This window comes from Hyaena hyaena, unplaced genomic scaffold (genome assembly GCF_003009895.1).
Source record: "Hyaena hyaena isolate Hyena2069 unplaced genomic scaffold, ASM300989v1 scaffold_920, whole genome shotgun sequence".
Classification (NCBI taxonomy): Eukaryota; Metazoa; Chordata; class Mammalia; order Carnivora; family Hyaenidae; genus Hyaena; species Hyaena hyaena.
In genome coordinates this window covers 439,291-453,307 of record NW_024081553.1, presented here as the reverse complement: position 1 = coordinate 453,307, position 14,017 = coordinate 439,291, and the positions used below count along the sequence as shown (strand labels likewise).

Sequence of the window (14,017 nt, the reverse complement as noted above, 5' to 3'; positions counted from 1 at the left end):
AGCACTAAATGTGCTAAATAAATTTCACATATTATTACTGTTAAACCTCATCACCACCTTAGGGTGACACAGATAAGCAAAGAGATTGCACCAATTATTAAGAATCAGATCAGGGTTTTTATCTGACTCCAATAGTTAAGAACCACTGACGTAGACTGTAGGACAAAGCTGGTGAGTTTTATCACAGCTGGATTGCTGATACTATGTGTTTGGTGTCACTTGACCTATCCTGAGAATATGGGATGGAGAGAGATAACTAATCTGGTCTAAACTCTCTGAACCTCAAATAATAAGTTCATAGGTTAGCAATCTATACTCAGGGTCAAAAAATGATTGTTGAATGAATTGATAGCTCAATACATTTGAATTCTTAGAAAGTAAGTACCTCTATATTCTTAACATAGAGAAGATACCAAACAAAGCATAAGGTTAATGTTGGATTATGGTGCATAATTTATTTTCAGAACTGCTCATCTGACCAAGTCTATTTACAAGTCCATTTTGAGGAATGGCATAGACACACTTCTGTGTAAGATTGCTGGCATTTGCAATAACTTGAGTTTTGATAAACTTTAATTATATTTTAAGATTATCAAACTGAGACAATTGTTGATAGTAAATGAGAAAAACAGTTAGTATGCAAACTCTAATGGGTACATTTATCATTTTCTTATCATACTGAGCATCGAGCTTATTGTCTATTTTTCAAGAAAGTAGGAATGCTATTTCTTAGAATAAAAATGTTTTTTATAATGTGAGCAGTAGATTCAAGCTGTACAGATTGGCTCTTTAATGAAATAGGCAACATTCCAATGGAACTGACAAGCTTTATTTCTATTTGTTGTATTTTCTTTCTCATTACAGATGGACCCGATTCAGAAAGCTGTAATAAATCATACATTTGGGGTTCCTCTTCCTCATCGAAGAAAGCAAATCATATCATGCAACATTTGCCAGCTGAGATTTAATTCTGATGTAAGTTTACCATTTAGTATTCACTGAAAAAAAATGTATTATGCTGTTCTAATCTTGCACAAGAGATTCCTTAAACGTTTTTCTTCAGTAACTGAGCACGTCAAAATTCAAAGATGACATTTTTAACTCCTTATGTCCTTTAATTTTGGAGTTTATTCTATTATTTTTGGTTGCTTACTATGGAAACATCACACATACACAATATTTTGTACTTTCAATTTAGGTATTTTTTAGTCTCTTGGGAATGCTAACTTTAGGTAATACACTTTCCTTTGGAGAATAGTCCAATTAGGACCAATAAAACTTTCAATAAACTATACCTCTGAAATAAGATAGGTCACAAATTATATCTCAAGGCCACCAGTTTGCTTTGTAAAATTTTTTTCTACCTGCCTTGATGGTCCCCAATTCCAGATCAGCTCTTGTGTCTTTAATGATATTTGTGTTAGAGCTCTCAAGTTATTACCCCAGAAGTATTAGTATTTTAATAGGAAGTTTTAAAGATCCCAAAGCACTCAAGCCCCTGAGGAATAAAACGTAAGTGGAAAACATGATAGAAAGGAGACATTCATGGACCTGACCAGTGCTTTGCAAACTACTCACAGAGAATTATTCATACTTTCCAAACCTTTTCTAAGGGTCAGAAAACCTCTGGATTCATCAGAGTGAAGCTAATTTTGGCCTGTGGCCAATGTGGAAAATACTGCCTGCCTGCTTTGGTGTGGAGCTGGTGCTGAAAGATACAGAAAAGAGAAGGAATGTTGATTTAGAAGGCCTAGGAATAGAGTACTTTTTCATACTTTAGGCAAACAGAGGACCCCATCCTGCCAAAGTGACTCCTCCGAGGTGGCGTTATCTTGCCCTAAATTGATGTGCAGTGTGGAGATGACCAAATGGATCTGGATTCTGGAGACTGTTAGGCTTTTTGAAAATTTCATCTTTTTAGGCAAGTGGATCCTTTAGGTGCTCTGGTGATGAGAAGAGCATACATGGTAATCAGGCACAGAAAACAGACATGACAGTAGTAAAGCATCTTTTTTCTTCTGTGAGGACATTTCATTTTGTTTAAGGACTGCAACTATCTTATGAACTCAGAGTAAAATCATCAGGTAGTTTTATAACATTTCTTCTGTTGGCTTAGAAAAGAGTAGATTGCCTGTATAGCTAGAACCTGAATGGTATGCAGGCAATCTAAAGAGAGGTTTATGGGTTTTTGTTTTGTTGTTTGTTTTTAAATACTGAGTGCTTTAATTGGATTTGAGTTTTAAGACGTTTGCCATAGTTTAATAACCAAAAACCTTTTCACCTGATAAATGTTATATAATGATCTCCTCCTTACAACAGTTGGAGGAAAAAAAGGAAAGGAAAAGAAAGAGTCCTCTCGACTTGTAAATTAAAGTTCTGTCTGAACTCGGTAGTTACAATTTTGATCATTTCTAAACATTTAGCGAGCAGTCATAGAGTTCTGTAATTGCTATTTTAAGTGGCTCTTTCTTGATTCTTTCCTTCTTAAATTGTATGGATATTTCACTTTGGAACTGATCAGATAATGATGTAAAAGTCTCCCAGGAGCCATATTGTCAGCTTCTTACAACTAATGGGGGCTATTTCAATATCTCCTCCTGCCAACGATTTCACTGTCAATATTTTCCTCTGTGTTAAGTAAGTTTCCTGTAAACTGGGAATCAGAAAGAGACTTCAAGCTCACTGAACCCAATCTCCTACTAAACTTGAGAAAACCATCTACCACATCCAGGCTAAGTCTTTAGTTGGTTATCTCCAACTATGGGTCACTCACAGCTTAAAGACAAATGTTCCTTTTTTGTTGTTTTTGGGTTTTTTTAATGTTTCTAATTCTGTAGATGGCTATGCATGTCATATTTGAAGTCTTTAGAATTACTACTGGGTATGCATTAACATTGACATCAATAATACATTTAATAGTTCTTTTTTATAAAATGTCATCTTGTTTTATAAAATGTAATCTCATTTTATTTCCTTGGTGAGAGAACAGCAATTTATTTTGCTAATGGAAGTTTCAAAATCAGTATATATTTATTGGGGACAGTTGTTTCTCATTCTCACAGTTTTGCTTTCAGTTATGTGCTTGGCATGTGATCCAAGGAAAATGGCCAGGGTATTTGGAGCACGTAGACTTATTAATCTGGGCCACAATTACACAATTGCAGACTTCCACCACTCACTGGATGGTTACTGCATTCATCTTCCATTGCTGCTGTAATTCACCGTTGACAAACTTAGTGGTTTAAAATATAAATGTGTGATCTTCTAGTAGTGTAAGGGAAAAGTCAGAAATGGGTCTCATTGTGCTAAAATCAAGGTGTTGGCAGGGTTTTGTTCCTTCTGGAGGCTCCAGGGAACAACTCAGTTCCTTGCCTTTCTTTTCCAGCTTCTAGAAGCTACCCTCTTTCCTTTGCTTATGACTCCCTTCTGTCTTTAGGGCAAGCAGTGACCAGATGAATCTTTATTGCATTGAATGACTCTGACCTTCACTTTTCTGACTACTTCTTCCATGTTTAAAGAACCTTATGAGCACAATAAATTCATCTGGATAATCCAGGATAATTTCTCTGTTAGGAAAACAGCCGGTTTGCACCCTAATTCCATCTGCTAACTTACTGCCCCTTTGTCATATAACAGAGCATATTCAAATTTTCCAGGGATTAGGACTTATATATCCTTATTCTGCCTACCATGAATACTCATTCAGATGTTTGGCTTAGGTTTGAACTGAATTTTATGACCACTTGAATTTATCAGATAATTAACCAAGTATAGTTTTGTTGCTGTATATAAACTGGACATGTGTAAGTTTATTGCTTTTACATTTTTATCTTGAACCTTAAATATAAATTCTCTGTGCAGTGTTAATTTTTGAGATTGCAGTTAAACAAAAACAGGAAGATCCAATGTTACTGATTTTATAGATGACATAGCAACATTTTACCTATGATTTACAAACAAAATATATTTATTACAGAGTTGAAACACAGGACTGGAAACTCTCTTAGAGACTTAAAAATGTCTCTGTAGCATTATTATGTCAATAAGGGGAACCAATATGCAGGAAACACAAGATTTGTCTACTATTTACTGGTCATGTCCATAAATACTACTTTTATAAAATATTTAATACTGAATGCCAAGATCAATTGTATTTATTATCCATTCATCCACATATAAGAAAGTAATCTCTAAATTAAGAGAAAATACAAATGTTTTCTAGATAGAGAGATACAGATATATCTCATATTTGACCATTTTAAAGCCAAGAAAAGGCTTTATAATCCCAATACAACTGCATCTGCTTCTTCCAGGTAAATCTGGAATTTGTCTTCCTATTTCCATTATTAAACGTAGAATTATTCTGAAAAAGTAACACCGTGATTTACTTGTATGCTTCGTTGCATCCTTAATCACATAGGAAAGTATTTTGCCTTATGAACCTTTTTACATTTCAAAGCTTCTTCCCTTTCCAATGAAAATAATAGCTTGTTTTTCTTTGCATCTCTGCATCATGAAAATTCAATTTCCTTTCCCTCTATGCTTTTATTTATTTTGTTAACCCTTCACACGATAAACTACGTAGTTTGGTTTTATGCGATTCCTGCTTCCTGTACAGTACATTTTCTATTTTTGGCCCTGTAGATATCTTTTTAAATGGCATATCATACTATATGTACTTTAAATGAGATTGCTTTCTTCTGGTATAGGCTTTTTCTTTGAAAAAAACTTTTCTTGACATTTACATGAAACACACATAGAGGTTATGCAAAAAGTTACCAGTTAAAGACCAAAAGATTATACTTTGTCCAATTATTTTATCAGCATCTTAAAATAAGCATAAATTACCATTGGCCTGGGTAAGCTATTAAGTGTACCTTTGAAAGACAACTTAGAGCAAGACCATCATGGACGTAAGGTTATTTCATAGAGGTACAAAATGATTACTCGGTGACTATGTCTCAGGCCCAAACGAAAGAGTGATTAAGTTGTAGCATCTAGGAGTCATTGTGATTAACCTCCTGACAATAATATTTCATAATATGTTAGGAACAGAAGAAAAGTTGTCATTATTTCCCATGTGAAAACTGAGCTGCAGAAGATGTAGGAGACCTACAAGGCTACCTGGCCAGTCACTGGCCACACAGAATCAATGTTCACGCTTGTCCACTGTGCCTGCCCCATCTGGTTCAGGCAGAGTACCAAATCCACCCAAAGTCTCCAGCCTATGGTAATGATATGGCTGGAGATCTGTGTGCTCCCAGGGGGAGGGCCTGGGGGCTGCTTCCCTCATGGAACTAACCGGATGTGACAGCTGCCATGGAGGTCATCTTCACTTGCTCACAGGTTCTTGTGAGGACACTCAAATGGCATCACCCATATTCAGTCACACAGTTTAATCATGAACACGGTGAAAATGTAAATATTGGTGCAAATTACTGAGAGATAATGTAGTCGCAGAATGTCCTTTATGACTCAGGATTGTCCAGCATCAATAACGTCAAGGGCCTGTTCTGTAAATCCAAGGGGAAAACCACCTTGGAGCCCTTGGACCCCTTCAAAAGGGATCCTTGGGATTCTCACCAATATAATTGCTCTAATTTTCAACAGTATGATAAAATAGAAATCATTATTATTGTTCAACATTTTAGAACTCAGAAATGTAGTGAAGTTAAGCAACGCATCTGAATTTAATCTATATCTCTGTGTTAACTTCTGTAACCCAATGAGACAATATAATGATGAAGTTGCTAAAAGGAACATTTTTTTTCCTATCACAGGACCAAATTAGATAATTAAACTTTTGTAACATCGTATCTTAAGATACACCTTTTAAATATTTAAATCTATATTATTTATAGGGATTGATATTAAAAGGAAATACTGCTTAGAGGGACAAAAAAACTGTTAGGGGCTGTACTGGACTTGCACAACCACTCTTACTTCTTTCTACTTTTATTTTCTAAATTTCCTTTACAAGCACGCTTAAATTTTATAAAGGAAAAAGGAACTATTGCAGCCACTATCCTATTATGGCTTTTAAATCACACACTTTGTCCTAAATTATAAATTGCATTTTGAAGGCAAATTCAAATTTGGATGCAATTTCCTAAATACTTCTTGTCTCTTTCTGGCACTGTCTGCAGTCTCAAAACATGCCCAGCAGAGTTCATAGATATTGTTGCCTCATTCAGATTTCAGCATTTTATTGCATATCCTAGGAGAAGGGTAATAAAATAAAAATCTATGCATGGAAATGTGCCTCTAACCCCAGACCTGAATACTGCATGCAGCCGAGAAGCAGAGTGCGATGGTAGGAGAATCATCGGACCAGGATTTAGATAACCACTTGTCTAGATATGCCCCCCCCCTTTTTTTTTCAGTTGGCTACATGTTCTGGGGCTCTTTGATGAACTTACAGGATCCATTATCACCTTATTTAAAATTAATAGCCTTACCTTCTAGCCATGTTGTAGGAATTGTAAAATAGAACATGTAGGCAATCAGATTATAAACTGTATAGCAAATGAAATGGCAAGTTCATTTTTGTGTTATGGGATAAATACTGTGGTTATCATTATTTTATTCTCTGAATGTTAAATTACTTCTTAAGAAATATTGAAGTTTGAAAAGACCTATCTTTAAGAAAAGTACCTAAATGGATCTACCCCGTGGAAAGTGCCTGTGTTTGGTGTATTTTTGTGTTGAGTTCAGGTTCTCACGCCTCATAAATCTTTACCTTTTACCTTTTAAAACCTGCAGGGTCAACTTGTCCGTGACAAAGCTGCGTTTATTAGCAACTCTCAACTTCTTTAAGTCTGTTGTTGCTGCTGCTGCTAAGTCCCAAAGGATTTTCTGAGGGACCCGGTTAGAAATTAAATTTCAGGCAGCTCTGAAACATCTCTTTGATAAGAGAGTATCTCCTTTTAGTCTTCAGGACTCACAGAACTACTTAGAGGTTTCTGCTAAGCACTGTGGCCTTCCCACTGGGTGCTTTTTCTTCTTCAAAAGTACTTCTGTGACAGGGCCATTCGGCTTCTATAAGAGGAGACACATCTGGGGCCTGATGAGGTTTAGTTTCACTGCTGTGTCCCCCTTGTGTGAGGAGCTGGCTCTGGGGCATGCGGTGATGGACTGTAGGTTTGGCCGCATTTGAAACAAGTGCCTGGGACATCTCTTCTGAAAGGCCTGTGTTCTGAGTGTGCCTTTGGGCCCCCTTTCATCGCTCAGCCTCACCAGCTTGTACTTCCTGAATGGAGCCCACAGCTTTGTCAGGAATTCTCAGAAAACAAAACTTGGAACAGAAGGACCAGGCAAAAAATATTGGGTCTGGCTGTTAGAAATTTCAGGAGAAAATGAGCCAGTCAAGAGCCCAGGCACCTAGTTAAGCATCGTGCTTTGGCAGACTTTTAAAAATAAAACTTCAACACTGGGATATTTTGGTACTCTCTGAATCAGGCTTTGATATTCCAGAGTTTCATCTGTGAATGGAATGAAGGGTAAGGGACTGAGAAAAGAGAACTCTTTATAAAAGGGTCCCTATTTCTCTAGGCCTTTATTTCTTTATAAACAAAGAAAAACAAAATAATAAAATTCACTTTTGTATCAGATACTCCATGACATGGAAAACTCGAGTGTTTTTTCTAGAAAGAGAAATTGATTTAAGATATGAGTAGATGTGTTATAGAACCTTCGGTCATCAAAGCGATATTTGTATTTCTATAGAGGACTGTGAGCACCTCAAAGAATTGTCATGTCGTAGGACTTAGAGATGTCTAGGAAGTCTTTCCGTCCATCTTAGAGACTGTTGAGATGGCACAACCTAAGGTCAGAATGTTAGTTGGCTTGCCCAACGTTTCCAAGCTGTTGAAATAGCTGGTGGGGTTGGAAACAGCCCTTAAGTCCCAGCATTGTCCTTTTATTTGTCATACCAGGTGACATGCCTTAAGGGAAATTTATTTTGAGATTTGCTTTAGCATCAGCTGACTGTTTTCAACTAAGACAATGGGTCACGAGGCACCTGGGTGGCTCAGTCAGTTAAGCCTCCAACTCTGGCTCAGGTCATGATCTCACGGTTCATGAGTTCCAGCCCCTCCTCAGGCTCTGCACTGATAGTTTTCGGTTTGGGATTGTGTCTCCCTCTCTCTCTATCTGCCCTCCCTCTGTTGCTTGAGCGCTGTCGCTCTTTCTCTCAAAAATAAATAACATTAAAAAAAAAAAAAGGACAATGCATCACATACGTACTACACTCACTACAGAAGTTAATCAAGGTGGACACATTCATTTGCTGGGTTGCGAGAAGTACAGATTGCTGGCATGTAGAAACACATTTCCAAACTGAGACCCACTTGAAGGACTTGAAGTGTGATTGTACTAAGTATTGAAGGAGCAGGTGAGAATCTGTCCTGAGAGTCTGTTTCATCCAACGACACCTGTCGAAGGCAGAGTTTTCAGAAGAGGTCTAAGCATGAGCAAAGCATAAAAGGACAGAATATGGATAGGGTAGAATGTGGTGAAGCAAGAGGTGTGTTTCCAATTAAACAAACTAACAGTTGTCCATGTGGGCCCCAGTGATGAAACAGGAAGACTTAATTTTAGGAAAGCTCTACAAGTCTTAGAGATCACTTGATAAATTTTTAACAAATAATTGAATGAAATGCTGAAGACTAGATACATTTTTCTTTGTTGCTATAATAAGAAAATTAAGGTAGAAACAGGAGGCTCCAGGATTTAGTCTAAGCTTCAGCTTCACTGAGGACATTTAGAATAATTGCTACATTTTGATAAAAAATGGAAGTTTAGGTTGCCTTTCCCCAGGGCCTGATCCCTTTGCAATACAGGATTCATATCCTAAACAACTGTCCCTTTAAAACCTAAAAATGAAAGATGCGTTACTTTAAAGGGAGATGACGTGGGACTGGACTTGAGCACAGCTTTGAAACTGGTTCCCGTGACTTTGAAAACTTGCCTTGTAGCAATCTCTGATTTTTAGGTTATTCACAAAAAAAAAATCAGTATATTCAAAAACCCCCAGTTCCAACATTATGATTATACCCTGAAGATTTCAGGGTACCCCAGCAACTTCATCACTGTTTGACTAATGGATCCTTCATTGGCCATGGAATAGAAAATCCTTGATGTAACCTGGTTGTCCAGAAATTGCTTGATATGCATATCAGATATAAATGTCACCAATTGTTTAATATCTCTTTTTACAATGATATGCACTTCTCAAACTATTACTAGGCACTTGCTGTACTTGGGGAAACCAAATGTAGAAACTGGGTGAATGATCACCAATAATTGAGTCTCAAAAATGAAATTTGTTCATCCCTTTCCATGTATTATGGTCACTATTTATCAGGTCCATTGCCGTTTTTGCTATATTTCATTTTAGTTTATTCAGCATTTAATAAACCATCAGTTTTGCCATGATCCTGGAAACTAGGACAGGAGAGGAATTTGTTTCTGGGCAGAGGAACAAAGGAATTTTTAAAAAAAGGTAATTCATGTTAGTATCTGTTTTTTGTCATTTGGGGATTTGTAGCCTTTTGTATCCTGGATTTCTTAACAGTTGCTTTATTTTGTCTGTTTCACTGAATCCTATTGTCTGTATTAATTAACTGGAGTAATTGTACCTTTTTCAAGGGTCCACAGGGCCAACCATTTCTATATAGATGAAATGAACATATCCATTCATTTTACCTCCTTCACACTAAGTTTTTTATGATAACTAGTTTAAAAGTGGCCATTTGATTTTATTGTGAACGTTAGGAGACTGAAATTATACCAGGTATGCTACAAATTACACACTGCATGAGGATTATGGTGCTAGAATTTCTTATATGACATTAGAACCAGAGCCTGAAAAACATGGATGTATTCCTTCCTATTCTCTAGATCTCTGTATAATCTAGCTACTGTTTCAGACCACTGTAGTACACCCAACATTCTGGCCCAGAATCACCTTTTTCAAGCCTGCCAAACCTCATTTCAGATGCAGAACACTGCCTCTGGGATCTGTTGTCTCAGTCCAAATCTATGTTTTGATGTTAATTGAATGTGATAGTGGTAAAGGTTGCAGTCATTTGGGGAGTTTATTCCTTGTGAGGAAGGAGCTGAGGAGGGCAAATGGAGGCATGGTGCGCTGTGAAAGTTTAATTTTCTGTGTCCACCTGTGATTTTCAGTAACACTTTGAGAAGCAGAGAGAGAACTTTCTAAGAATTTACAGGTAACATTGAGTGTATGTGGTTTACTATTTATTGGGCCTAGATGAGCTTTTAAATTCCTTCCATAGGAAATCTGTGGAGATGGAGGTAGGGCAAAATTTATTCTTATCAGGTTTATCGGGATATCAGATCTGTCTGTACAACTTACACCTTCTCTCAGATGCCTTTATAAATAAGGTTTCAGAAGGTAGTCTCTTAACAGGTTTTTTATCCATTTCCCAGGCAAGACTTATTTTCTCTGCATCAGCGATCTTGTCATGATAATCAACTTTTTTGTCCCAACCATCAATCACTCTTGATTACAGCTGGGTAGAAGTTCTGTTCTGTTGATCAGCTCATCAGTGCACATGATATTACACCTGGAGGCCAGTACAAATCATCCCTCGATGAGGAAAGCGTTTCCCTTCAAGGCTTTTGTCGATGGTTTTATCATTTACATTTGGGTCTCATTGAGTTGTCATGTCTAACTTTAACTCTGCTTTCTCCTATGAAATATTCTTCTGAAATATCTCAAGGTTTGGTTCATCATTTGTGCGATACGGTTATTATGTTCGTACGTTGGCTTTCTTAATTCAAAAGAGGAGCTTGTGATCTATTGTTTCCTTATTTTCATATCAACTTTTTCCCATTCTTAATGCAGTTATTGTAGAAATTAAAGTCCTACGAATCTTAATTCAGTGAATATTCAGTACTTCTGTAAAAAAACATTTTGGTATATGTTTTAGTAGAATGTATGCAAGTCTAATTTTGTTGATTTTTAATGGTTTCCTAAGTTAGGTTTTTTGTTTTATGTTTTGGCTTGGGCTAGGGAATATTTATCTTTAATTTTCATCTTATTTTAAGTAATACTAAGTAGCTTTCTTCGTGGTTTAAAAAGACATTGAGAAGTAAATGTTTTTAAATCAGTTTCTCAAAGTCAGCAGTATTCTTAGCTGTGTCTATAATGTATTCTATATGAAGTAAAATTATTTATTATTTCTCCAGGCCAACTTCTATTTCTTAAAACAGGAGCGTTTTCAGAGCAGTACTATAGCAGTGATAGAACATTATCATGATAAAATATTTATTGATTTCATAAAGTATTTAAAATAAGTGTATGATTAAATAAACATTTAATATGTCCTTGGTGCATCCCACAAAGATACTCTTTCTTTCTTTATTGTATTTTGTTGTGTTTTATTACTTTATAAAATCCAAACAATAATTTAGAGAAGCATAAGAGATATTTTAACATTTAGAGTGAAAAGTATAAAGAAAACTGAATCGAATATGAACTTAAAAAATAATGTGGATTTGATTAGATTTCATGCCTTTCCCTTAAAAAGGATTAATTAGAAAAACCTAAAGTTTCTTGTATGGCTGGACTTCCTATGATAATGATATATTTCTATTTTTCAGTGAAATAGGATAATAGAGACTGCTGCTTTCATTTGATGCCAATATTTAGACATGATTAGTTTTTACTTTAATCCCCCAAACAAAACAAGGGCAAATGGCACCACTTAACAAAAAAAGTGATCATATACAACATTGAATGGGGTTTGATTTTGAAAGGCTGAACTAACAGCTCATGCTGCTTCATTGATAGATTTGTGGTCTTGACTCTCTTACCAGGATAGGAGCTGATCACTTCAGGCGAGAGATGCTATGTTATTATGCAGGTTTAACAATTAACAAGAATACTTGCACGCACTCTTGTGGCTCTTCATTAACAGTCAGTAGACTGGATGTTATAATGAAGAGTAGGTGAAAATAGTTCATCTCTTCTTAGCCCAGAGGGACTAGTCAAATGGTTTGCCACAAGGAACTTGTCATCTTAGCCTGCCATATGATTTTTACACTTTTAAACAGTAGCCACAGTGTATAATATAATGCCAAACTTAGAAAATCAGCCCCAATGACATGACCGTGTTTATATATTCATAAAACACTCAGATTGGCTGAAAAAATTCATTACAGTTTATTGGAGACTGATATGAAAGGACAGACCTTTATTTTGAATAACTCAAGGAGAGTTTTCTTTCTTTTCCTCTAGGGTTTTCCCTGTGGAGATGTTTAGTTACACTATAGTTTGTTAACACAATCCATGTCGGCAGAAATTTTAATGCAGATTTTGGAAAGTGAGACATTTGTGGTGGGATCCAATTACTAAAATTGTACCATGTAATCTCTAATTTAAAACATGTTGTTAGTCTTTTTAAAAATGCTAAGAATTAAAACCTCAGTGGAAACAGATATTCTATCAAAGGTATTTCCACCAAAGGTATAGAAATCAAGGTGAGTTTTTTGTTGTTTTTAAACAAACCACAAACCAGTGGCACCACTGGATAATCTTGAAGAGTAGGTACTAATATAATTCTATCTCATGAAGAGATACATTCGCTATAAAAAAAAAAAGCTTCTCAATTCTAGTTTATAGAACTATGACTTCATTATCTGGAGGTGAAGGAGGAGAAATAAGTTAATTATATCGATTTCAAAATGGCTTCTGTATTTGTTTCTTCAGCTGAAATCTTTTCCTCAACTTCATATTTGAGTATCATTGGCTTACTTAGTATCTTCACTTGGTTAGCTAAGAGATAACTCAAATCTAAAATGTTCATAACTAATAGGCTCATTCCCTAAATCTGCTTCGTTCACAGCATTTCCCTGATAATGGTAGTCCCATGTTTTCATCTCATCTGGTAAAAATATTAGAATCACCCTTTCCTACCATCCCACACCCTATGTTCAGTACTACACAAATTATGTTAGTTCCACATCCAAAATATATCCAGAATCTGGCCAGTCTCCACTACCTTCTTGCTACCACACTGGTCCAAGCCACCATTCATCATCTCTCATTTAGGTTATTAGAAACATCCTCTTAATTATCTTCCCAGCTTCTACTCCTTTTACTCAACATTTTTAAAAGGGAAGTTGAGACTAGATGGCTTTTCTGTTTAAAACAATGCCATGTGGTACATTTCCCTTACATTAAAAGGCAAAATCCTTAGACTGGCTACCCAGCCCTATGAAGTATGGCCTTCAGTGGCCTTTCTGACCTCTGCACCTCCCATCACTCCTTCACTTGTTCTTCTGCAGACACATTGGCCCCTTTTGCAGGGCCAGGACCGGGGTAAGGCAGGTGAGGCACTCGGGCACAAAATTTAATAAGGGTTTCTAAAAAACTGAGTGATCAGAATGAATATTAAATGCAATAGTAAAAAGGTAAAGTTGGTAGACTGTGGTCTATATGCTGGCCACCTGTTTTTGTAGATCAATTTTTACTGGAACCAAGCAAGTGAGGCAGGAGTTTACAAGTATGGGGTCAGATCCTGTCTTATTTAATTTGGATATTTTGTCCACAGATTTTTTTTAAATATTGCATGAAAATATTATTCATGTTGATCCCCTAGTTTTTAGTATCCCCTTAAGTTTTTCTCCTGTGGCAAGTACTTCATTACCTCAACTTAGTTCTAACCCAGCTCTTACTATACCAGAATACATCTGGCTCATTCCTACCTCTAGGTCTTTGCATGGACTCTCTCTCTCTCTCTCTCTCTCTCTCTCTCTCTCTCTCTCTCTCTCTGCCTGTAATTCTCTTTCCTCAGATTTCTACATCTTTTAAAGCTTTATTCAAATATTATCACCTTATGATGCAACCACTGTGTTTAGGATTTCAGCCCCTATCATTCCTACTCCCTTACCTGATGGTTTTTCTCCTAAGAACTAATTACATCCTAATATACTTCATGATTTATTTATTTATTATGTTTATTGTCCACTGCCAGTTAGAATGTAAGCT

At 36.3% G+C, this 14,017-nt stretch overlaps 1 protein-coding gene across 1 annotated transcript in view; it reads left to right on the top strand.

The window, feature by feature from the left end:
* The window catches only part of ZNF385D (zinc finger protein 385D), a 290,957-nt gene that overhangs the window by 176,298 nt on the left and 100,642 nt on the right, over positions 1 to 14,017 (top strand). Inside the window, exon 3 of the mRNA XM_039220875.1 lies at positions 865 to 975. Coding sequence (XP_039076806.1) covers positions 865 to 975 — 111 coding nt within the window. The remainder of the gene's footprint in view (positions 1 to 864; positions 976 to 14,017) is intronic.